General features: G+C 55.8%; 8 protein-coding genes across 8 annotated transcripts; 5 read left to right on the top strand and 3 right to left on the bottom strand.

The window, feature by feature from the left end:
* Positions 1 to 2,038: 2,038 nt before the first annotated feature.
* Positions 2,039 to 3,677, top strand: PG997_007319 (uncharacterized protein; the record flags this gene model as incomplete). Its single annotated transcript, XM_066811634.1, has 2 exons — positions 2,039 to 2,425; positions 2,487 to 3,677. 2 exons carry the CDS (start codon positions 2,039 to 2,041, stop codon positions 3,675 to 3,677), a joined length of 1,578 nt encoding a protein of 525 aa, XP_066666976.1.
* Positions 3,678 to 4,326: 649 nt separating this feature from the next.
* PG997_007320 (uncharacterized protein) lies at positions 4,327 to 5,319 on the bottom strand (the record flags this gene model as incomplete). Its single annotated transcript, XM_066811635.1, has 1 exon — positions 4,327 to 5,319. The coding sequence occupies one exon, from the start codon at positions 5,317 to 5,319 to the stop codon at positions 4,327 to 4,329; it is 993 nt and encodes a 330-aa protein (XP_066666977.1).
* A 900-nt stretch (positions 5,320 to 6,219) lies between these two features.
* On the bottom strand, positions 6,220 to 6,600 carry PG997_007321 (uncharacterized protein; the record flags this gene model as incomplete). Its single annotated transcript, XM_066811636.1, has 2 exons — positions 6,220 to 6,408; positions 6,460 to 6,600. 2 exons carry the CDS (start codon positions 6,598 to 6,600, stop codon positions 6,220 to 6,222), a joined length of 330 nt encoding a protein of 109 aa, XP_066666978.1.
* Positions 6,601 to 8,898: 2,298 nt separating this feature from the next.
* On the top strand, positions 8,899 to 10,477 carry PG997_007322 (aldehyde dehydrogenase; the record flags this gene model as incomplete). Its single annotated transcript, XM_066811637.1, is given in 3 exon segments — positions 8,899 to 9,026; positions 9,101 to 9,600; positions 9,615 to 10,477. The coding sequence occupies 3 exon segments, from the start codon at positions 8,899 to 8,901 to the stop codon at positions 10,475 to 10,477; spliced, it is 1,491 nt and encodes a 496-aa protein (XP_066666979.1).
* Positions 10,478 to 12,395: 1,918 nt separating this feature from the next.
* On the bottom strand, positions 12,396 to 13,696 carry PG997_007323 (uncharacterized protein; the record flags this gene model as incomplete). Its single annotated transcript, XM_066811638.1, has 2 exons — positions 12,396 to 13,492; positions 13,594 to 13,696. 2 exons carry the CDS (start codon positions 13,694 to 13,696, stop codon positions 12,396 to 12,398), a joined length of 1,200 nt encoding a protein of 399 aa, XP_066666980.1.
* Positions 13,697 to 17,482: 3,786 nt separating this feature from the next.
* On the top strand, positions 17,483 to 18,625 carry PG997_007324 (uncharacterized protein; the record flags this gene model as incomplete). The annotated part of the gene is made up of 1 exon (XM_066811639.1): positions 17,483 to 18,625. The coding sequence occupies one exon, from the start codon at positions 17,483 to 17,485 to the stop codon at positions 18,623 to 18,625; it is 1,143 nt and encodes a 380-aa protein (XP_066666981.1).
* Positions 18,626 to 19,664: 1,039 nt separating this feature from the next.
* PG997_007325 (uncharacterized protein) lies at positions 19,665 to 21,559 on the top strand (the record flags this gene model as incomplete). Its single annotated transcript, XM_066811640.1, has 2 exons — positions 19,665 to 19,827; positions 20,106 to 21,559. 2 exons carry the CDS (start codon positions 19,665 to 19,667, stop codon positions 21,557 to 21,559), a joined length of 1,617 nt encoding a protein of 538 aa, XP_066666982.1.
* Positions 21,560 to 22,084: 525 nt separating this feature from the next.
* On the top strand, positions 22,085 to 23,225 carry PG997_007326 (carbon-nitrogen hydrolase; the record flags this gene model as incomplete). The annotated part of the gene is made up of 2 exons (XM_066811641.1): positions 22,085 to 22,249; positions 22,305 to 23,225. 2 exons carry the CDS (start codon positions 22,085 to 22,087, stop codon positions 23,223 to 23,225), a joined length of 1,086 nt encoding a protein of 361 aa, XP_066666983.1.
* Positions 23,226 to 23,520: the final 295 nt, after the last annotated feature.

Consider the following 23,520-nt stretch of genomic DNA (forward strand, 5'->3'; position numbering starts at 1 on the left):
AGCCGGAAAGAAATCCGATCGCGAGGGTTTGGAATGGCTACAGTTTGGTCATGGTCAGGCTAGGGATTGGGTTCGGCCTTTTGCTGGTCTCCAAAGGGGAAAATATTATAGACTTGTGTCTTTAAGCTGGCGAGGTGTATAATTAAGAGAGCAATACAAATGATACCACTTGCCTTTACCATATCATGATCTCGGAGTGGGCGACTTATTAAATGATTCTGTTTTGTGTTAGGCCAGCGTTTTGTTGCGGGTATTACGTACTCGCCGCCCCTGAAATATTTCATCCGCCCCTGAGTAGAGCTTGCTGGTATTACACCATGACTTCAGTTACGACTAGGGACCAACTCGCCATTCAAGTTGATCTCTTTGCTTCAGTGAATAACAAGTCCTCGTTAGCCCACTCTTCACGAACATAAGAGTTCACTCGAGTCCAAAGTATTCAATGTAAGCATCCACGGATAATGCGCTGGCCACTATCACGAGCCTTGGTTGAAAAAAAGGCATCCTAATACGATTAAATGTATTTCATGTTTACCTTAAGTTCCCGGTAGTTTGGGTCCTTACAGGGCTGGGCTGTAGCAGTCCCTAGGCACCGAAGGTCTCATTGGCACCAGCCGAGCAGGTAGCTAGGTATCAAGTGCCTGCGCAGCCGCAGTTCACGATCCTCCAGCCGCACTCAAAACTCACGATCTTGTGCGGCTCGTAGGTACTTGTCGCTAAGTAGCAGTTAATACAATATGATTTTAAAAGCCCTGGAAGGATCAAAACATTGCAACCACAAACATCGCACCTCGCATTCGCAGACACCCAGCTCGTTGCAAAATCGAAGACCACTCCTGCTTCGACAGACATGGGCTCCAAGTGAATGTTCGAAGATATATATCGACGAGCTACAAGTTCGCAGTGTATTTTTGAGCACATTCACTCGCACCTCGCACACACACCCACACGTCTCATCCAGACTACCAGGTAAACAAAGAGCGTTTAAGAGGTCGTTGCCATCATGGCACCACCTCATCGTCGAAGGGCTCGCAACCCTTTCTTGCGTTCCGAGTCACCATCTCCTTCTCCTCACACCCCTCGTCCTGACCCTACCCCGGCTCTTGCTCAGCAGCTGCAACAGAACCCCGTCGAGGGATATGTTGATGGCCTCACGCGGTTTCTTGGTAACCTCTTCGGTTCGCCTCCTGCTGCTGCTGCTGCTGCTGACCCGTTGGCAGCTCGACAGGGTACGCAGAGTAACCCTTTCGTGATCTCATCTTCACCGTCACCCGAGCCTCAGCCTGTGCCTCAAGTTGAGCATGAGCGTGAGCGTGAGCGTGTGGTTCGTTCACAGCCGAGCCCCGGTCTCGACCACATTATTTCATCGCCCTCCCCGCTGCGACTGCCTGATGCACTGGTCGAGTCAAAGGCGCCTGCACATGTTCCTGTCCCTGGCCCACAAGTCATTACACGTTCTCCTTCACCTGCACCTGGTGATAAGGTTGCATCACCTTCAACATCGTCCTTATCTGGTCAACGCCGGATCCGGAACCCTTTTGCCGACTCACCTTCACCACCATCCGTGAACGGCAAACTCTTGAACGGCCACCAAGATCAAGTCGGCCAACATGTCGAATCACAGCATCATCAACGCTCCCGATCAGCGACTGCTGAGGCGGATCCAATGCTCTTTGACTTCAAGGAGTTGTTCAAGAGAGCCTCTTCCACGACTCGACGCAAACGAGCTGCTGATGATTACGATCGTAAGTAAACCTGCGGATTAGGGCATTGCTCAAAATGTGTTCGTTACTAATAGTCTTCCACTTCCAGATGAGCATTCGCTGTTCGTACCCAAGAGACGCAAGATAGTCATCGATGACAATGACGCAACTATTGTCAAGGAAGAGAACCCACCTGAGACCGACTTGATCCCAGGGTCTGCTAGTCCAGCTGCCATAGCCGACCAGCCCGAGGCTGGCGATGGCGTTGATCGAGCGAGATCTCGCTCAATTGAGACGGATCGATCCTTTTTGGCAGCCCAACTCGCGACGATAAGATGGCAAATCCAGAACCTGAAAAGCTTTCAGGTGAGCAGCTGTCGACTGAGCAGTTAGCTGGTGATGAAGATGCAGAAGATGTGGAAGAAGTTGATGCCATGAGCATCTCTAGCTCCAAGTCGGTCCAAAACTATGAACAAATCGGCGTTGAATGGGAAACCGAGGAGTTCGACTATTTCAATCCCTACCCGGTGTGGAGCTGCGAACCCGAAGCCCACGAGGTGGTTGAGCTTCTCAAGGAGGTGGTGAGCCCCCTGGTCGAGTACAACGTCAAGCTCCTGCACAAGAGCGCCTACAGCCGTTTCTTCGAGGTCGAGTGGGACAACGAGCGCTACGTCCTGAAACTGACCGTGCCCGTCTGCCCGGAACTCAAGACGTGGAGCGAGGTGGCCACAATGCGCTGGACCAAGGCCATGACCCCCGCTGCCGCTGCCCGGCGTGGTCCAGAACCTGTACAGCGTGTCGGCCAACAACCCGGTCGGCTGCGAGTGGATCCTGATGCGCAAGGTTTCGGGAAAGCCGCTGTTCCAGTGCTGGCACGACATGGAGTGGTCGCGCAAGATGCGCCTGGTCGAGCAGCTGGCCGAGTACACGGCGCGCGTCTACGACAACGAGTTCGAGGGCATCGGGAGCCTCTACCCGGCCGCGCCCGGCGACCCCGACCATCGTCCCGAGCACAAGGGCGTCGAGGCCACCATGCCCTTCTTCTGGAACGGACGTTACTACAAACATCGTCGGCAATACGGACCGTATGAGACCTATAAAGACTGGGCCTTCGACCGGCTCGACCTTGCTTGTGCGGATGCTGAGGCCGTGCTGCCCAAGTTGGAGAACAGAGAGATTCGAAAGATTCCTTGGCGTATCCAGGCTCTGGTCGCTAAACTCAAGGAGTTGCATGATGTTCTTTTCACCGCGCCTGTTGCAGAGGAGAAGGAGGGGCCCAAAGGCACCACGAAGGACGACCCCATTGACCTTTTGAGTGACAGCGAAGACGAAGATGTAGCTGAACTCGCTGGCGACAATAATGCCAACATGTCAGTGCCCTTCAACTGCGAGGAGAAGTGCATGCTGTGGCACACCAACCTGTCGATGGACAACATCTTCGTCGACGACACGGGCGTCATCACCGGCGTTCTGGACTGGGAGTGCGTCTCCGCGATCCCGCGCTCCATCGGCTGCCAACTACCCGCCCTGCTGCTCGAAGGCCACGACCGCACCCACGAACCCCGTCTCGAGCACTACTGGACCTTTTCCGACACCATACCTCGCCAGTCCCCCATCCCGTCGATCGAGGACGAGGACGAAGACGAAGTCGCAATCGCCAGCGACGACAGCGAGAACTACCTCAACGGCCAACCCCGCGGCCGCCCCCGTCACCGACGACCACACCCCCAAGTCGGCCCGACCCCGGCGTACTGGCAAGCCCGCCGCGAGTGGGAGCTGACGGTGCTGCGCCACCACTTCGTCAGGACCATGTCGGATCGGTCGCTGGGCTGGCACATGTGCCACAAGTACCACGCGCTCAAGCGCGACTTCGAGACGGCGGTGCAGTACTGCGACGAGCCGGTGCTGCTGGACGTCGTGGAGGCGTGGGTCGGGGACGTGGGAGAAGGCGCTGCGCAAAAAACAGAAAATTAACGAGGCGGCGGGCGGCGACGACGAGTTGAAGATGAAGGGGCTGGAGGTTTGGAGTTTGGAGAGGCGGGTTGCTCAGGGAAGGAAGGCCCCGGCTGGGCATAATGAGGGTCTGCAGCATCAGTAGTTGGGAGGAGGTGGCGCGAAGCTACTTACCTACGGGTGCAACCGATTGGGCTGGAGAAACAGCTCGCTCATCTCTTGGGGGAGGCTTGGGAAACAAAACGAGAGAAGAGCTGCTTTATGGAGTGTAATTGTACGGACTTATTGATCTTCACGCGCGAGAAACCAGACGGCGCGAGCTCGCGCTTCTCAGAGAAAACAGGCAAAAAGTTAGCTAGACTAGGTTTCTTTCTTCGCCGATCGGTAGAAGAGGCACGAGGCACCACAAGACGGTTTTCTCGCTAAAGCAGACACGACTCACGAATCACGAAGGATAGCTAATAAATCAACTATGGAACCAAAACCCTCGATGTTCTATTAATGAATAATATGTGCAAATTACCACCTACCTTGAACTACCAGACAGACACCAGGCCCGTGCAATTCTAACAATAAAACAAAAACCACCACTTTATACGTCTTAATGAAAAAATGACCTACGACTTACCCAGTAACTAAGTAAAGTGCTCCTTTGGATCTCTTTTAGGCTTTAGTTCTTAGACTTCTTCTTGTCCTTGTCATCAGCCACCGAGTCCTCCACAAGCGAGCGCAGCGAAGGCCGTCTCTCCTCCGCGGCCTCCTCCTCGTCCTCATCATCGCAGTCGTACTCGGCATCGCCATCATCGTCGACCTCGCTCTCGCACTCGGGGACCACGCTGACGGCGGCGGCGGCAGGCGTCTTCGAGCCAACGGCACCGTACAAGAGCCTGTTGAACTTCTCCATCGCGTCGTCGCCCGCAGAAGCAGTGCCGGTCGCGCAGTCCTCGTCCTCGTCCTCGGAGGAAGAGGAGTCGGAGTTGCGACCGGGTTCCGACGACTCCTCCGAGGAGGCGTAGGCCGCGACCCGCCGCTGCTCGTGGCGCTCCCAGACCTCTTCGCGCCAGGACTTGCCGTCCGCCACGAAGACGGGCACGATCTCGTCAAAGTCTTCCGCGGTCAGGCCCGGGAAATTCTCGAGGGTCAGGACCTGCGTGTGCAGCGCCGCGTCCGTGTCGCCGCGCCAGCCGACGTTGGCCGGGTCCTGGGCGGTGCACGCCTCGGTGCGGGGGCCGGTCTGCTGGTTCTGGATGTTGTTCTTCTTACCCTTCTTGCTTCGGGACTGCTGCTGCTCCTGCTGCTGCTTCTGCTGCAGGATCAAGGCGCGGCCGCCCACCTTGGTGTCGACGCGGCAGGCGTGGGGCAGGCCCGAGACCAGGATCGAGGGGTTGGGGTGGGAGCAGTTGGACTGGTTCTTGGGGCAGACCCAGACGGGGGTCCGCGTGCGGCATTGGCAGGTGTGGTATTGGAAGATGGCTTGGCACTCAACCTTGTTGCTGCTGAAACCCCACTCGTCGTCGTAGATGCTGGTGTTACTGCTGCTGTTGACGCTTGGGGTCGCCGCGCCTTCGCTGGCGTGTTTGGCAGAAAGGCCCAATGCCATTTCAGACAGGGTTCTGAAAGGGACGAATGGGCGGGCGTTGGGCTTGAACTGGAAGGAGGACATTTTGGGTAGAGTGATAAATAATAAGATGGTGAAGCAAGCCTGCTTGCGATGAAACGTAAGTTCAAATTGAAAGTGTGAATCGGTAACGGTGGTGTTCGTTAGTTCGATAGTTGGTAGAAAAAACAGGCTATTTCCCACTGAAGTCCGGGAGGTACTGGTCGAATCAGGAGGAAAAGTGAAGTGAAGTGGCTTTTTGGTGGTGTTTGAATGTGGTTCAAACATCAATCGCTGGGGATCTGTCGGTGGCATAAGTACGCCCCATGTGCATTGTGTCCCGGTTTCTCAAGGCTATAAAGGAGGCCATCGTACAAGGTATAATGGCCACTTTGTGAAAGGTATAGCAAACCAAGAATCCTTTGTTATACCATGCATTGACAAGTCAGATATGGCTGGCTCATGGCCTAGACCGCCGTCTTCCCTCATACCATCTTCTACCAAACAAGGCGATTGTCGGGGGTTCAAAGCGCCTTTTGTTGCCGCGCTTCGTCTGGAAGCTGAGATGCTCGTGCTATACTGGCCCTTGCTAAAGAGCAGAGTTGACCATGGTTAGTCAGCGGGTAGACCTTCTGCCACGCTCGCCACCTGGAGAAAGGTGGTAGCTTGGCTTCATGGCCGATATGATGCGCTCGAGGGTCCATATAGTGAGCTAGCATCGTCTAGGGTTAACGTGACTTGTCTGGCACTTCAATCCGACGTGCGAGGAACTTTCCTTGATGTACGCCATCACTTGGTCTAACGTATTCCAACTACACAATTGTCAGTTATGTATGTTACGGATCTTCGCTCGCCTTGTATTCCTTTTCTGGCATAGTTATCCTTCGAGGTTCGAGATGAGACAGAGACTCTTGGCTGTTCGTTGCGCTACAGGAAACCAAGGTGGTTCAGTCGCCCGACGATTCTTCAAGACCACATGTTTCGGGTTCGGGACCTGACTCGGGACTCGGGCTCCGAGAAACGTGGGAGGTAGTCAGTTTCGACGTCGGCATAGTTCATGCTAGCCTCAAGCATGTCGAGGGCCTGAGCAGCTTTCGGGGCGCTGATCTGATCTTCAGCGTGGCCCAGCACTGAGCATCGTTCTCCCGGCGTCGACTGCTCCACGGTAGTAAAGGGCGGGAATTTTCGGTCTGTAAGTTAACCTACGATACAGAGTGCCGGTGCGGGCGAAACATTGCTGACGCCGCTGCGTCCACCGCGGACTCCCTCCATGAGAACGAGTTCCTGGTCTCGATGTTGAGCCACGTGGTGCGCTGTAGCGGTGGGCAGCACACCGAGCTCTACCATTGCGCAAAGCGTCTAGGACCATGCTCCTTACTGACGAGAACAGCATAGCAGCAAAACGGTAGCTTCAAGAAGCAATTGCCCACGTGTCCAGACGAGCCGCACCCACGTCTCGACGTCAACGGGGACAAAGAGAACCTCGTCAAGAACGCCGTGCACCAGACGTCGTCCGGGGAAAGTGTACGTGGTCGAGAGCGTCACTCCCATTCACATGTCCAGATTCCATTGAGACATGGAGCAAGATCCCCGGGCCAGCACCCGGGGTGCCACCAACGTACGAGATGGTCCCACCGGGAGACCATTATGGTGGCCAGCGGGTGCGTCGACCTCGGCCAGGAGGTTGTGATCGTATTCTCCTCGTACGCGTCCCGGCCCTGGAATGTACGGGGCAATGGGAGCTTCGCTCAGAAGCGGAGAAGCTCAGAAAAGTAAGTTTCGGTGCCAGTCAGGGCAGGGTCAGTTGGGTCTCCATGTACTGTGCCGCGATATACCATGTTGGGATAGTGGAGCGGACACAGTTGCAGGGCGGTTGGCGGACATCATCTGCTCCATGACCAGTTAGGAAGGACTGACTGGACCGCGACACACAGGATTGGTCGGCCATACTCAACAAAGACGTCGCTCAAGGAACCGCATAGCTGCTGTACGATGGATCCCATTGTTGTTGTTGGGTTACTCTGCTTCTTACACGGACTTGGGCCAACAGTGCGCCGTTTTGGGATGGGTGGCATTGATCGGCATGGACGCCGACGAGAGCTGGCTGCTGGCAACGCATCGTGAAGTCTCTTCAAGCCAAGAAACCAAGAACTTGTGTGGGCGAATGGGATCGGACATATCATCCGAATTCAGATGAATGGTTTGAGGATGTCGCGTATCACATCGCCGACTTACAAGTGTAAGTCCGATAAGTCTTGGATTATCTTCCCCGACTTATTTTCAGGTTAACTTTAGGGGCTTGGAGGTTGAGCTTGGGCACGCTAGGCCGCTGTTTGGCACTTGGCTGGCCCGTCCGTCCAGCACTATTTTCGGCACCTACCGTGCCAAGTGCCTGGGCAACAGGGCAGAAACAGGGGCAGCGTGAGCGCCAAAAATCTAATCCCCGATGAGTTCGATAAAGCCGACGATGGACTGAATATCAACTGGGCTCGGTCCATTTTTCCGCGGTGGGCATCAATGTGATGCAGGAGCTCGGTAATGCTGGATGATGCATTGGTGAAAGCATGTTTCATTGCAATGGTCAATGTTTGTCCAGCAGCAGGCGACCGAGTGGATTGGGGGCTGGTTATCAACTGACAAGTTCCCACACTTCCGTACTCCAGGCATTTAGCGAACCATTTAACGAAATGGCAACGCGGGGCTCCTGCGCGGGGAAGGATGGGGGGAGCTTGAGGGTTTTGGCTGATTCGACCGGCCCAACAGCGATAATCGCTGCCCGTCTTCCGAGTTTTCCCTCTGTTTGGATTCATTACATACTCGCTTCTTCAATTGCCCGGGGGAATTGCAGGAGGCTCAAAGGGCCGAACCCACTGCCTCGACCAAACAGCCCGTGAACCTTGGTAAACTCGGGCGGCGTAGGCCAATATTATCTGTAGAACAAGGCACCAGCACCGGCGCCAGGGCGTGCCAGGGGACCGGAATGGGCGATGTTACCCCACCACAGACGCAGTTTCTGGCGCCCGTCATCGGCTGGCCCAGGTTACATCATTTGGCCCGGATCGACGACTCGGTTCGCATCCCGTTCGAACGGCCAATTGATTGACCCCGGACCTGGCCTGACTAACGTGAGAAGCTACTGGCGTCGCTGGTCCAAAAAACCGATATCAAGGTTACCCATATCTTGTATATTTGGGTAGGGAATCCGCCGCGAAAAGGAAAAGAAGTAGAGCGGGAGGGTCAGTCTCCAGTGCCACGGCAATTCCTCCATCAGTTCCGTCCGTCCTTCCACCACCCGAACCACCACCACCACCACCACCCAGTGCCTGTCAGTGCCTGGGCCAGTACCGCTGCCAACACCAGTGCCGCCAGTTGCCGCCACCAACCACACACCACCTTACCTTATCACTTATCAACGAACCTCAGATGAGACTCTCAAGCCGCACCCCGGGCCTGCGGACCCCGCGTCTGTTCCTCAGACCGGCGCGGAGTACATATGCCTCGCCCTCAACCCCCTTCGCAATTCGTTCCTACTCCAAGGCTCTCTCTCTCTCATCTCATTCAATCCGCTCCTCCAACTCCATCCTGCAGAGAAGCACACCTCGCATAGGATCTCATCCCTTCTCAACGACAACTTCTCTGAACGAAATGGCCGACCTCAAGACTGATCTCGTTGCCCCCAACGGCAGAAAGGTCAACCTGCCTACTGGACTCTTCATCAACAACCACTTTGTCGCGGCCACCTCGGGCCAAAAGATCACCAGTATCAACCCTACGTAAGACTTTCCTCTATCGCTGCCCCCTCAAAACCACTTGCCACCCACAAACAGTAACACTAACATCCCATCAGCAACGAGGAGGTTATCTGTGAAGTCGAAGCCGCTTCTGCTGGCGATGTCGACACGGCCGTCAAAGCAGCTCGGGCCGCTCTGAACCATGAATCATGGCGCGACCTATCTGGCTCCGATAAGGGTGCTATGATGCACAAACTCGCAGACCTAGTGGAAGCCGAGAAGGAAACATTGGCTACTATCGAGACGTGGGACAACGGGAAGCCATACACCGATTCCCTGTTCGATATTGGCGAGGTTATTACCACACTCCGGTACTACGCTGGCTGGGCCGACAAGATCCATGGCCACACCATCCCCACAACCCCCAAGAAGTTTGCCTACACCGTTCGGCACCCAATTGGTGTCTGCGGCCAGATCATTCCCTGGAACTTCCCCCTGGCCATGGCTGCCTGGAAGCTGGGTCCTGCCCTGGCCGGTGGCAACACGGTGGTCATGAAGCCGGCTGAACAGACCCCCCTCTCCATTCTGTACTTTGCCAGCTTGATCCCCAAGGCTGGTTTCCCCCTGGAGTTATCAACATTCTTAATGGCCATGGAAAGGAGGCCGGCCACGCCATTGCCGCTCACCTCGACATCGACAAGGTTGCCTTCACTGGCTCAACTGCGACAGGAAAGCTCATCATGAAGACGGCCAGCGTCAACATGAAGAACATTACCCTCGAGACTGGTGGCAAGTCTCCCTTGCTCGTCTTCTCCGATGCCGACCTGGAGCAAGCGGCGAAGTGGTCTCAATTCGGTATCTTCGGCAACAGCGGCCAGATCTGCACATCCACATCGCGCGTACTGGTACATGAGTCGGTCTACGATAAGTTTGTCGAGCTGTTCAAGGATGCCATCAAGACCCTGAACAAGGTTGGCGATCCGTTCGAAGAGGGCACATTCCAGGGTCCTCAGGTCACAAAGGAACAGTACGACAAGATCCTCGGGTATGTCGAAGTGGCCAAGTCCGAAGGTGCCATATGTGCCGCTGGAGGTGTGCCCTTCAAGGGTGTCGGTCAAGGCAAGGGCTACTTCATTGAGCCCACGGTCTTCACCAACGTGAAGAGCAACATGACGATCTACCGCGAGGAGATCTTCGGCCCGTTCGTCGCCATCTCCTCCTTCAAGACGGAAGAGGAGGCCGTGGAGATGGCCAACGACAGCACCTACGGTCTGGCCTCGGCCATTTTCACCCAGGACATTGCGCGCGCCCACAGAGTGGCCGACCGGATCGAGAGCGGCATGTGCTGGATCAACTCTTCGCAAGACTCGGACCCGCGCATCCCCTTCGGCGGTGTGAAGCAGAGCGGCATCGGTCGCGAGCTCGGCGAGGCTGGTCTGGCGGCGTACACCAGCGAGAAGGCCATCCATGTCAATCTGGGCACCAGAATGTAAATCTTTCTCTCGACTTTTATAAGTATACCAGGAGTTATCATTTCGGAAGTTTATAGCAATTAGGAAAAGATGCTTGCATCGTTCGGAATAGCTTGATGAATCAATACGACCTTACTGCGTACTCAACAGTCATTGCTCGCTACTTTTCGTGGCCTCTCAGAGGCATATGTGATACCCTAGACATCTGTCTCGCTCAATTAGTCACAAACCATAACTCTCACCCTAAATACAGTCCAGCTTCAACCCTGTCTCCGCCCAAGATGGGCGCTCGGCACTACAGCTTACCTACGACTTACATATATGGAAGCCCCTGCGGAATCTTCGTCGCTGCTTTGATTCTCGCTCTTGCTTTGGTTTCTCTGCGAGTGGGATAAGCCATCAGCAGCGCTTTTACATCACCCAAGGGAAGCTGGCCAGCACGGGGGAGTGTGTAACATGGCGAAGTCGATGTCTCTCATTCGTGAAATCGAAATGCACTCACTCGGTGGTCTGGTCGCACTGCGTCCGGGTTCTGCAAGGGCTCGAACGAAAGAGAGAGAGAGAGAGAGAAAGCAGTGGCCGTTGTCTCGGATCGGACGACGATCAACAAGATTGACCGTATCATTTAGTGATTCCCGCGTCAGAGGCGGTCTTCATCTCTCTTCTTGTCGTTATCGGCACTCCTCAAGCCGCTTGTCGAGCCAGATCTGGGACAGCTCGCGATGATGATGATGCGCCTGGTCCGGGAATCTCTAACCGCCCTGTCTGTCGCCCGGAATGATGAAGCTCAGGGCGCCGATATAGTCACTGCGTCTCGAGGATCTCGGGCTTGGAATACGCGGCGGTTACCGCTGGTCGTTGAAGATCGTGGCCACCCACATGTGAGAGGGTGCGAGCTCTTGGGACAATGGAAGGACTCGGCACGCGCTAAGTCACTAATGGTTTTGAAGGAGTCCTCATCGGTCTCAACAACACCTGGCTCCAAGTAGCACATGATCTTATTCCAGGAGGGTGAACAAAGAAGAGCTGGTCTGGTGCTGGTACGCCACTACCGATGTTGCCGTATTCTAGGAGGAATCGTATAAGCGAGTAGTAAAAGCTAGGGCGGGCTCTCGTCGGCTGTCCATCTTGATTTAGATGCTGACCCTACGAAAGAAACGAGGCACAATGACCAAGACGCTCGAGATATCCAACACGCCAAAGCACCATGTGCCAACTTAGTTATGGAGTGATCGACTCGTATATGCAGGCAGGCGCGGCTATGATACTCGCAAGGCACGGAATCCTTCCACCCCCTTTTCCCCTCCTTTTCTTTTCGTACTCAACGGGCCCGTGGACTAGCATTCCGAACCGACTCCCAATCCGTGCCCGAGGCAGTGTATACGTATTTTGTACCAAAAATAGAAAGTAGGAAACTTCCCGCCTTTGGTATTACAGCACACGTTCATGCATCGTCGGTGATCTCGGCGATCTTTAGTGCCAAGAAAAGAAACACCCGGTTTTTCAGTGTCGTTTCAACTTTCGGGTATGCACATAATGCCACGAACATGAAACAGCCCGTCCAAAAAGATAGACATCGACAACGTCCCAAACTAATGAAGCAAATTTGGTAGTTACTACCAACTCCCAAGACACTAGCACTCGAAACAGACAGCACGAAGACAAGACACCACGAGGTTGAAGGAGGAACTTTTGTTTGTCATTTTTACGGACACGGTGATTATGGTTTAGCAGGCGCGAAATCTATGAGGCAGCTGAACTGAGAAAAAATTGTAAACATCAACTCTAAACAGACATGAGAATAAAGGATACAGGCACGGGGTGTGTTCCGTACACAGCTGACGGCGCAGCATCAGCGCTGTGTAGGGCCCGGCGCGGCTATTTTATGTGATATGGACTAATAAACCATCTTGAAAGCGTGAACTTGTGAAATGGGAAATTAGTTGCGGCCGCGGCCACCACCGAAGCCTCCGAAGCCACCGGCACCACCAGCGCCACCGAACTTGTTGCCGCCGTTGCCACCGCCGTTTCCACCGAACTTGTTGCCACCGCCGTTGCCGCCGTTACCACCGCCGTTACCGCCGTTGTTGTTGTTTCCACCGTTGTTGTTGTTGTTGTTGCCGTTGTTAGCCTGGTTGCCGGCGTTGCTCTTGACGATGCCGGTCTTCTGCTGCTGGGCGAGCACGGCCTTGGCGACGGCGGCACCCTGGGTCTGGTCCTGCTGGTCGTCGTCGGAGGAGCCCTGGGCGTTGGCGATGGCGCTGGCGGCGGCGGAGAAGTCCTGCTTGTTCTGCAGGACCTGGGTCTCGATGCCGTCCTTGGTCTGGGCGGTCTGGATATTGCCGGGCGCGTTGCTGCCGGGCAGAGCCTTGACGTCGGTCTGCTGGACCGCGAAGCAGCCGCCGACCTCCTGCTTGTTGATGCAGCGCACCGTGCAGACGTTGCCGGCCGAGGAGCCCTTGCACTGCAGGTCGTTGGGCATGCTGACCGTCAGGGTCATGGTGTTGGCGCGGGCGCCGATGCGCGAGTGCGTCTCGTGGCGGACCTCGAGCTGGCGCATGCGGAAGCGGCCACCGCCGCCGCCACCACCGAACTTGTTGCCCTGGCCTCCGAAGGGGTTACCGCCGCCACCACCCTGGCCACCGAAGGGGTTGCCACCGCCACCGCCGCCGAACTTGTTGCCGCCACCGTTGCCGCCGTTGCCGCCGTTGCCGCCGTTGTTGCCACCACCATTGCCACCACCGTTGCCATTGACCTGCTGGAGCTTGATCTGGCCAGTGGCACCCTTGGCGTTGGACTGGTCGTCCAGATCACAGGTGTAGGGGCCGCCGCTCATCTGGGCGTTGTCCTGACTGATCTGGACCTGGACCTTGCTTCCCTTGGTGACCTTGGTGACCTCGCCCTTGGTCAGGGCGACCTCGGTGTTAGCGCCGACGTCCATGTTGCCCACCACGGTCCGGCCGCACTGGTTGACCACGTTGGCAGAAATCTCCGAGGTCTTGATGATGTTCATATCAAAAGGGTCATTGGGGTCCACTGTAGGATGATGTTGTGGTTAGTCTTTGTTTGTTTCCTGCATATACTATATCGTATATGGTAAGGCTGGACACTGCCAAGCAGTGAGATCGTTGGCTTACCTTGGAGACCCTTGCTGGTACCCAAATTTCCCTTGGCGCTGATGATGTTCTGGCCATGGGCCACGGCCAAGAAGGCGGAGAGGACTGCGGTTGTGGAACGCATCTTGATGATCTGGATTTGTTTGCGGAAGAAAGAGGGAATCAGAACAACAAGGCCGGTGTGTGTATGTAATATTAGTTCAAAATGTCTGAAATAGAGAAAACGATTGAAAAGGATACTCGTAAGTATGCTAAACAGGCCAGCTGAAGGAAGGGCGAAGCGAAGCGAAAGTCAGCTAAGGGGAAACTGGAAAGATGGGATGCAGAAGTGAAGTGATAGGCAAGAGGGGAGGGAAACATCGAAAAAAACTGGTCTGACGATTCTGTATTTATCTATCAGTGGCGTGACATGAAACCCCGGTGACGATGGCCAGGGATGGCGGCACAGGTCAGCCAAGTTAGCCACGGCTCATCAGCTAGGGTGCATCCCATACGGGTCGCCTCGACTTGGCCGTTTCGCACCAGTGACCCAAGATGGACATCGGGGGTGCCATCTTGGTACGGGTGAGGTTACCTTCGGGATAGACTCGGCGATGTTTGTGCAGGCAGGGCAGGACTGTCTCTGACTGCAGCATGCAAACGCCCTGGCTCCTTGGCTTCCCGGACCCCGGGCTCCTTTCCTTGACCGAGGTGCCTTACCTGATGTGCCTGATGTGCCTAGGATGGTGGTACAAACAGGTGGTATGTAGCAGGTGGCAGGTAGCAGGAGCTACAGGAGGAAGAATTCCAAAGAGCACATAAAAGTGGTCGGTGCTATTGCGGCAGGTCCTGTAACACAGCGTGCAATGTGCGTCTGCAAAGCTCTGGCAGCGCTGCCTCGCCTTCACCTCCGTGAAATGCAGATCTATGCGACTCTAGGGGCCCTGAGGGCAGTACTGCAGAGAGAATGAGTGCAGTTGGTGGCAGTCCACCAAAGGTGTAACAGGCAGCCCGGTTTTCGCAGCGGGGCCGGACCCGCCGCCATGACAGTCCGGGCCCGGTTTTCCATTCTAACGGCAACCCGCCAAGGCGCCAAGCAGGCCAGCAACACTTAAGCTTATTGCGCGAGAAGCCGCCCGGGGCCCGCCCATTTGTTTCGAAAATGGCCGTTGTTGTTGCAGGTCGTCTGTCGCTGGTAGCCATCGCAGGCAGAGCAGGGCAGAGCAGGCAGCAAACGCAGGACGGTTGAGTGGGGGTCAACGACGTCTTACTCCCCAAGCCACCAGGAAACTTCCTCATCCGAATTTCATCGTGATGGAGACATCATCAGATCCTGCCTTCTTTCAGATTCCGCCTCCTTGCACTCCTTGCAGCCACTGGCCGGGTTACCCAACTAGGCAAACATGCGCCTTGTGACGACGGTTATGATGCGGGCAAACGGCTTTTTCGACGAGGCGCAGACCAGCGCCCTCCAGACATGCTTCAAACGCCCAGAACAAGAGAACCGTCCCCATGGGCCCCAGTTATGAAAGAAAAAGAACATTTGGCTGCATCTCTAAATCAAAGAAGCGGGCGCCATGTGTCCGCCATCGTCTGCCATTGTCTGGGGCGAGTTGGCTCCTGCTGGGACGAGACTAGGAATCTCCAAGTCCACGGAGCCCGAGGACCCTGTGTTTTTTCGATCACGTTCGAATAATGTTTAGCTAAGCCCATCTTTTCGCCAGGTCGAATCGAATCGATCAGCATGCCTAGCCTAGCCTAGCCTGTTCGTTGGGTTGAGGCTCTGCTTCTGCTGTTGCTTCGACTCGAACCGAACGAACTGTGAGGCTGTTCAGCAATTGACAGTGTTGATCATTTTTACTTGTCGCGCTGTCTGTCTGTCTATCGGGTAATTCTTAACGACCATTTCCGGCGCCCCGTTTCGCCAATGCGAATCCCATTTCCAAGTGTTCCTAATTAAACCAAACACGAACCGTTCGGGACCGCTGGAATTCGCACCCCTCCTCGCATACTACTGGTAATTTTGCATGCACCACAGCCAGTACTACGACGAGGACGCTTCTAGACTTCTCTGCACATACACACAACACAGCGAAAAACACACAGCTGCCAATTGTTTCGTTCTGCATTCTCTCCGTATCGTATCCCACCCTCATCTCGACCTAAATCTGAGCTCGGGGCCCCCCTAGCCACGCGTCCGCTTGACAAGCAATTTGCCAAGGCCCCGTCTACCATGTCATTGATCGATGGGCGCCAAGCATCCGAAGGATCGGACGAAAGAAGAGTCAGGCCACTGCCGTCTTGCCGAGCACACGCCCTACCCTTCCTTCCCGTCAAAGTAAGGTTGGTAAGGTTTGGGTTGCCGGCGTGCCTTTTCCTCGAACCTCAAACACCAGGGGCCGGGCATGCAAGGTACTGGACCGGGGGTTGCAAATGGGCAAATGGCAAATTCGCAAAGGGGGGCTAATGCGCCAGGGGCAGGGAGGGCTTAGCCGGCGGCAGAGGAGGGAAAAAGGTGGAGCCAACGCGATTGGGCGGCTCGCTGGCGGGCTGACTTAGGCCCTGTGGACGTGACAATGGGAAGGAAAGTCGAGACCTAGCTTGTGTTTTGACCAGCAACACCAGATTCATCAAATCGAGAAATCGAGAGAATCGCCAAACACGTCCATCAATCAATAGTTGAGCTCGTTACGGCTTATTTGGGTAACCCGTTGGCACGTTTGGTCCTGCCTTTGGCCCGAGTTCGCTCCTTCGCTCCTTCGTTCTTTCCTTCCTCGGCAATCTAGCATCAAGTGGTCTGACTTGGCAAGAGCGAACGAGGGAAAGATGAAACCAAGTTTCAATTCCGGACAGAGGAAAATTGGGGAAAACGGCCAGCAGCACCCACATCCACATCCGCACGTCCAGCACGCGCAGCATCCAGCAATGATTGACGATGGATGATTAACGGCATGCTGATTCGGCCCTTTGGATCTGAGATGGAGAGACAGACGATGGCAATATAATTGCCTCCCAACCCTTCGCAACTCTTTGCCTCCATCTCGAGTCTTTCGGGTTTGTTTTGCGCCCAGACAGACCTGACTTTTTCTTTTTTTCTTCGCCAGACGCTCCATGTCCGGCCGCCCAGCAACATGTTCGCATTGTTTGCCAAGACGGTATGACGGCATGATGCCCATGTCACCTTGCAAGGCTGCAACTGCACTGCGCCGAGTCGCAGCAAACAGAGCAAGCAGCTTATTTATGCCCCTGGCTACGCCCCATCTCGCTGGACAGCTGGCTTCGCTGTCAACGGCGAGGGTCCCCCTGCATGCGGCTTAGCGGTGTATGAACACGGGGAATCGGGCTCAGCGTGACGGCTACGGTACATCAGGCATCGCTTGAACTGGTAAGCTGCCGACGACCAACCAGTCTCGGTCAATTCGTTCAAATGGCAATGATGCACGCTTTGGGCCATGGGGGTTGGCTCCAGTCAACCAACCCAGATATGGCAATATGGCACGCGAGCTCCAATGGGTGTCGAATTTCTGGGCTTCTTAACTCCGAAGACTGCACGTGCAGGCCTATCATCCCATTGATTGCCTTCGATTCCCCCTTTCAACTTTGGTTTGATGCCACCGATGAAGTCAACTCAGTGATTGACTGGTCTATTGGGGGCTTTCTCCTATAAACCCAGCTACCTTGATGGCCACGTTGATGGAGTATACTGCCAAAAGGCCAATCAGGGTCATGATCTAGCAGCGGATCAACCAACCTTGATGGCCATTTGCTTCACTATAATGACTTCATCTTCGTGCGAATACGTGATGGTGAGTTTACGACATCGAGCGCATTGGATATTCGGGCACTACGCTGCTCGTTGTAAATACCTCGCACCTTTTGGATTAAACTTGACTTGTTGAATTTGATTTTCTGTCCCAGCCATCATCGTATTATGCTCGCAGAATTCCACCAATTCGGCCTCCTTCCCCCGGAGATCCGGTATAAGATATGGCGCTACACGCTCCCGCACCGCGTCGTCAATCTACGGCTCAAGCCTAACATCGACGTACGGAACTGGGCACCACCCGGAGACTGGTGGCTGCACTACGTCTTAGACCACGACGAGGACGAGGACGATAAGAGTCCCGGACGCTCACCATCATCTCTGCCCTCCGTGCTCCTGACGTGCTACGAAGCCTACCAAGAGCTCGCGCGGCACTACCGCCCCATCCCCCTCGACCAGCCCCTCCTCAAGCGCAGCCTCGGCGGCGACGCCGTCTGGGAGCGCGACTCGACCCCGGCCGAGGACTACTCGGCGGCGCGCCTGACGCGCTTCTGCCGCGACAACGACACGCTGCTCTGGGCGGGGACGTCCCGCTGGGGCCTGTCGGTGCGGTCCCCCGCCAACCCGCTGTTCCTCGCGGCGTCCCTGGCCGTCCGCCGCGTCGTCGTCGAGTACGCACCCGCGGTCGCGTCGCAGCTCGAGGTCCTTGCGCTTGCGGTGCTGGATGTGGGACAGCCGCTGGAGAGGCTGGATTTGGTGGCTACGAACCCGTCGGACGGGAGGAGGTTGCGGTTCCGGCTGGAGGAGACGCCGCCGCAGGGGGAGGTTGCGTATTTGACCACGGCGAAGTCGGTATCCAAGATCGTCGCGGAAGGCAGGACCGCGTTTTTCCCATGGTTCAATCGAGAATATTCCCAGGATGGCCATCAGGACAACACGGAGGAGCCAAGTCCCGTGGCTTTGAAAGTCATCGAGTGGCAGTTCCCAGCCGCGACTCCGCTCTTTGAGGATTCTCGCTTCCACGCCCGGAGTTCGTACTGTATCTTACAGGTACTGGAGGATATGAACAGTAGTAGTAGTAACGGATGCTCTCTGAACAATGATGTGGCTGTGAGGGTCGGCAAGCTCATGGACCCCGGCAAACTGAGCTTCCAGTACCAGCATGCCCGGGATCCCGTACGGTTCGGCGAGGATCTACAGATGGACGCTCTGCTTTGGATTCGCGGGCTCCAGATGCATGCGGCTGGGTTTCCTAGTAGCTTGCCGTTTGAGATCGTGGGGCTGTGCTGTCATGGCTTTTGCTGTGAATAAATTTCATCTAATCCCAGGGGAAGGGGGCATTTTCGTTTTCTAGAAGCAATATCTGTCGATACCAATCATATATCTTCATATTCTTGCATACATCACTCTGTTTGGACTATATGTTATCATGTTACAAAAACTAGACAGTGGCGGTCTCAATGCAGTCGCTTTGGGCCATGTCATCTATGTACCTCTTCCAATACCAATAAATAAATAATCAAATTAATATGTCTTCTTCAGACTTTGTCGGTAGGCCAACATTTCCCCCGCGGGCAAGTCAGCTAGCAGTTAGCCCAAACTGCACGGCGATGGCGTTCATTGTTGTCAGTTCTTGCGCTGTGAGGGGATTTCATTGTCACCTGCCCCTTTCAACTTATATACGCATTGACGATTGCTTTGATAGGCTCAAAGACGATATTTATTTCCATTGTATACGGAAAGGAGAGTTAGCTGGCAGGTGTGCCCGGAAACGGATACTGGCCGAGTCCATTGAACATGAGGGTATAACTGAACAAATCCAGCCATGCTCTCCCTTAATATACCATCAGCCATTCTACTTCGTCTATCTTTCCAAGATCCTTGTGAGATTCAGTATCTATATCTATTATAGACTACGATCATTACTCTATAATTCATTAACTTCGTATACTAATCGACCCAAGTTACAACCAAAACACAAATTACTAACCCCCTCCCTTAGAATCTACATCTAAAATGAGCGGCTCACCTGCTTTCGATGGATGGGATGTTCCAAGCGTGCAAAGGCTAGCCAGGATAGCATGGACGCCCAACCAGGTCAACACTTTCATCATATGTATCCTCCTGCGAGGCGAGCTGTCCATCGATGACAACAGTGAATTGAGCGTGGCGCCAGGATCGTGGGACTTCATCATGGCCGAATTTGCTCTTCGCGGTCACGCCACCTCGCGGGTGGCCGTCATGTTAGTCAAAAAACCCTATCCTCCCTCTTTCCCTCCTTCTCCCTCTCTTTCCTTATATATACTCTTTCCCTCCTCCGTCTTTTGAGAACTGGCATGTTGCTGATTTCATGAACTTGAAGGCAGCGCTGGAACCGTGGCCTTCGCGCTACGTTGAGAGAGGAACTGCTGGTGCGCGACCAGCAGATTCAGAGTGGTCAAGCAAGGCCGTGGCCAAACGGCATCAGTCTCGAGAGGAGGATAGCCGAGATACGAGAATTGAGCGTGGATGGGGTGAGTCTTTTCTTCTCTAGGACATATAAACTATGGTTGAAAATATAATGGCATTATGTTAACGCCCAGCCAAGATCAGCAACAATAACCCGGCTCCTGGTCGCATCCCGCGTAAGTGACATTGATTGTCTCCTTTCCCTCTTCCCCCCGCCACCTTTTCTTTTTCGTTTCCCCTTTGCCATGTCTTCATTGTAAATAGGGGTCTCGCAGCCATAATTATATACTTATCGCGCATCTGCCTTCAGTCATCCGGACCAGTGGCAGAACTGCATTCACAGATGTTGCCGCCTACCAGGCGGCGAACCAGCAATGGCAACAGCAAAACAACCCGCCGGGGCAGCAGTACCCTCCGAACCCACGACCCCCGGGGCGCATCATATACGCCGCCGGAACGGGCGGCCAGCAGCAACCGCAGCAGCAACCGCAGCAGCAGCCCCAGCAGCAGCCTCAGCAGAATCCCTTCCAACAACAGCCCCAGCAGTTCGTCCCCGAGCAGACCCCTCCACCAGTCGGCCAGCAGCAGCAGCAGCCCGGCGGCCAGTCCCCTCCCTACCAGATCAACTCCCCGCCCCCCGCAGTTCCAGCAGCAGCCCCCCATGTTCACCCTGCCGGGCGCGATGCCCTACGGCGTCGAGCTGCACCCCGGCTACAACTGGGGCAACCCCGGTCGCCGCAGAACGCCGAGGAGCGCGCGTGGCAGCAGGAGCAGCAGCGCTTCATCGACGAGGTCCGCCGCCTGCACCGGGACCACGAGGTCGCCGAGCGGCTGGCCTGGCTGGAGCGGCAGCAGCGGGAGCAGTCGCGGTCGCAGTCGCCGCCGCCGCAACAGTCGCCGCCGCAACAGCAGCAGCAGTATCAGTACCCGCCGCCGCCCAGCCCGTTCGCGCCGGCGGGCAGTGCCAACGGGGGTGGCCAGAGCCCCTTCGCGCCCGTCGGCCAGGGGAACAGCCTCGGTCCCCAAACCCCGCCGTACCAGCAGCAGCCGCAGCAGCAACAACAGCAGCTGTCTCCGTTCAGCCAATTCATGAACGGCATGCAGCAGGCGCCGCAGTGCCCGCCCAATGGGTTCGCGGGCAACGGCGGCGTCGTGCCGGGCCAGATTCCCGTCAGCCCGAGCCGCGCGCCGCCGCCGAGCCAGTTCTCGCCGCTCTACCTGGGCAACGGCAACGGGTCGCCGGGCCAGGGCCAGCAGCTCTACGCCGCCATGAACGCGGGCATGCCGCACCCGATGCAGCCGCTGCCGTCGCCGGTGAACCCGGCCCTGATCGACCCCCGCCTGTCGTCGTCGCCGCCGCCGTTCCAGCTGTCGCCGTCGCCCCAGATACAGCCGCAACAGCAGCCCTTCCAGCAGCAGCCTCAGCAGCAGCCCCAGCAGAATCCTTTCCAGCAGCAGCCCCAGCAGAACCCTTTCCAGCAGCCCCAGCAACAGCAGCAACAGCAGCAACAGCAGCAACAGCAGCAACAGCAGCAACAGCAGCAGCAACAGCAGCAGCAGTTTTACCCACAGCAGCAGCTGTTCCAGCTACCGAATCCGGGATGGAACTTCGCCCCGCCCCCGCCGCAGGTGGTGGCGCAACCATCGCCCTTCAACACCTGGGGCCAAGCTTGGGCGAACGCCGGCGCTCAGAGCCCGGCGTACGCGGCTCCTTTTAACCAGCCGCCTCAGAGGACTCCTCCGCCCCAATTCGATCCCACGTTGAACGGAGAGAACATTTACGACTTGACTTCTTAACGAGGATGGTGTTGATGAGTTCGTTTTCGGAGAAGGGGCCGGCGGTGGTTTTTATTGTGGGCAATGAGAATGGGAGGGAAAGGATATTATTCTTTATTGATTTGATATATTTCATAATATAACTTTGTACTTTAGTTTGTTCTGCCGTGTAGAAGATTTTCATCAACCCTTTTTTGGGTCAGATTACCCCCTATTCCTTTAGTGGGGGCGCCGGCCCAGCAGTTCGCCCATCGTCTTGCTGTAGCTACCGGCGACGCAGCGAAGGGAGTTCAGTCATTGGAGTGAATTTCGGGCTTGATTGGTTCGACATACGAGGACTGCAGTAAACTCCCATTAGGCTACCTACCTGCTTGAGCGATACCCCGCACAGCACTCCAGATTGATCGACGCTGTCTTGGCTTCCTGCACCAGGACTCTAGTCTTCGCCTCTTATCATCAGTTGAAGCATTTTCGCTCTCGTGTCCAAATTACATGCTATCGAACTAAGACTAGGGTTCTGGAATATATTGAACTTTATTGATCGCAATGTTGCCAGCCACTCTCAAGTTCAAGGTGGCAGCAGCCCACGCCGCCCCTATCTTCATGAACAAAGCCGCCACGATCAAGAAAGTGATTGAACTCATCGAACAAGCTGGACATGACGATATAAAACTTCTCGTATTCCCCGAGACGTTCATACCTGGATATCCAGTCAGTTCATATCTTCCTCAAACCCACACCCACCCCGTTGACAACCTGCGTCTAGTACTGGACCGAGTGCTACCCCCCGCTCGCCCAAGTAGACGCCCTAGCCAAATACGCCCAAGAGAGCGTGGTCGTCGAGACCGACAACGAGGACATGCGCGGCATCCAAGCCGCCTGCCGGCGCGCGGGCGTATCAATCAACCTGGGGATATCGGAGCGCATGGCCAGCGGGTACACCCTATTCAACTCGCAGGTCACCGTCGACGGCCGCGACGGCGCGATCCTGGGCGTGCACCGCAAGCTGCAGCCGACGTACGTCGAGCGCATGGTCTGGGCGCAGGGAGATGGCAGCACGCTGCGGACCTGGCCCCTGTCGTCGTCTGAGGTTGCGGGCCAGGGCCAGGGCCAGGGGGAAGGCAGCAGCAGCTCGTACAACCTCGGCGGCCTCGCTTGCTGGGAGCACACGATGAACGGCGCGCGCCAGGCCCTGATCGCGCAGAACGAGCACATCCACGCCGGGGCCTGGCCCGCCCTGTCGACGATGGTCGGGTTCGAGGCGGTGGCCGACGCGCAGATCGAGGCCCTGATGAAGGCGCACGCACTGACAGCGCAGGTGTTCGTCGTGACGGCGTCCAACTACGTCGACGAGACCTGTCTCGAGTGGATGGAGGAGAACCTGGGCAAGCAGGACTTGGTGAAACCCGGGGGTGGGTGGTCGTCCGTCCTGCACCCATTTTGTTCTTACTTGGCGGGCCCGCACACGGGGGCCGAGGAGAGGCTGGTCCAGGCCGAGGTCGACTTCGCGCAGCTCGGCGCCGTCAAGGTCTGGATCGATGCGGCGGGCCATTACCGGCGGCCGGAGATCTTGCGGTTCTCGTTTGATTCGCGCCCGCATTGGCCGGACGAGGTGGACAGAACCTTCAAGCCGCGGCTGGTTGAGGAGGCGGGGACATCGGAGAATTACAGTAAGGATTCCGAGTAAAGTTGAATCAATTCTGGACCAGGACGGTGAGGTACCCAGTTGGGTTCCCTCGACCGGCCTGACGATGGTCAGCGGTGGGGGACAGCAACAGACGGGATGGGCTACTTGTAGCCAAATTGAAGCTGGTTTTCAATGACAGTTGGACATACAGGGTGTTTGATTTCTCCCGTACACTCGGGATTTCCCCGTGTGACTACTGATAATAGATTGGCGGCAAATACGCAATCACAGGTAGAAACAGAAGACTGTGATCAATTTGGTGTGCTGGCTACGCTGAAAAGCACAAGCATAGTCT

Source organism: Apiospora hydei (assembly GCF_038363865.1).
Source record: "Apiospora hydei strain CBS 114990 chromosome Unknown utg000006l_segment0_segment0, whole genome shotgun sequence".
Taxonomy (NCBI): domain Eukaryota; kingdom Fungi; phylum Ascomycota; class Sordariomycetes; order Amphisphaeriales; family Apiosporaceae; genus Apiospora; species Apiospora hydei.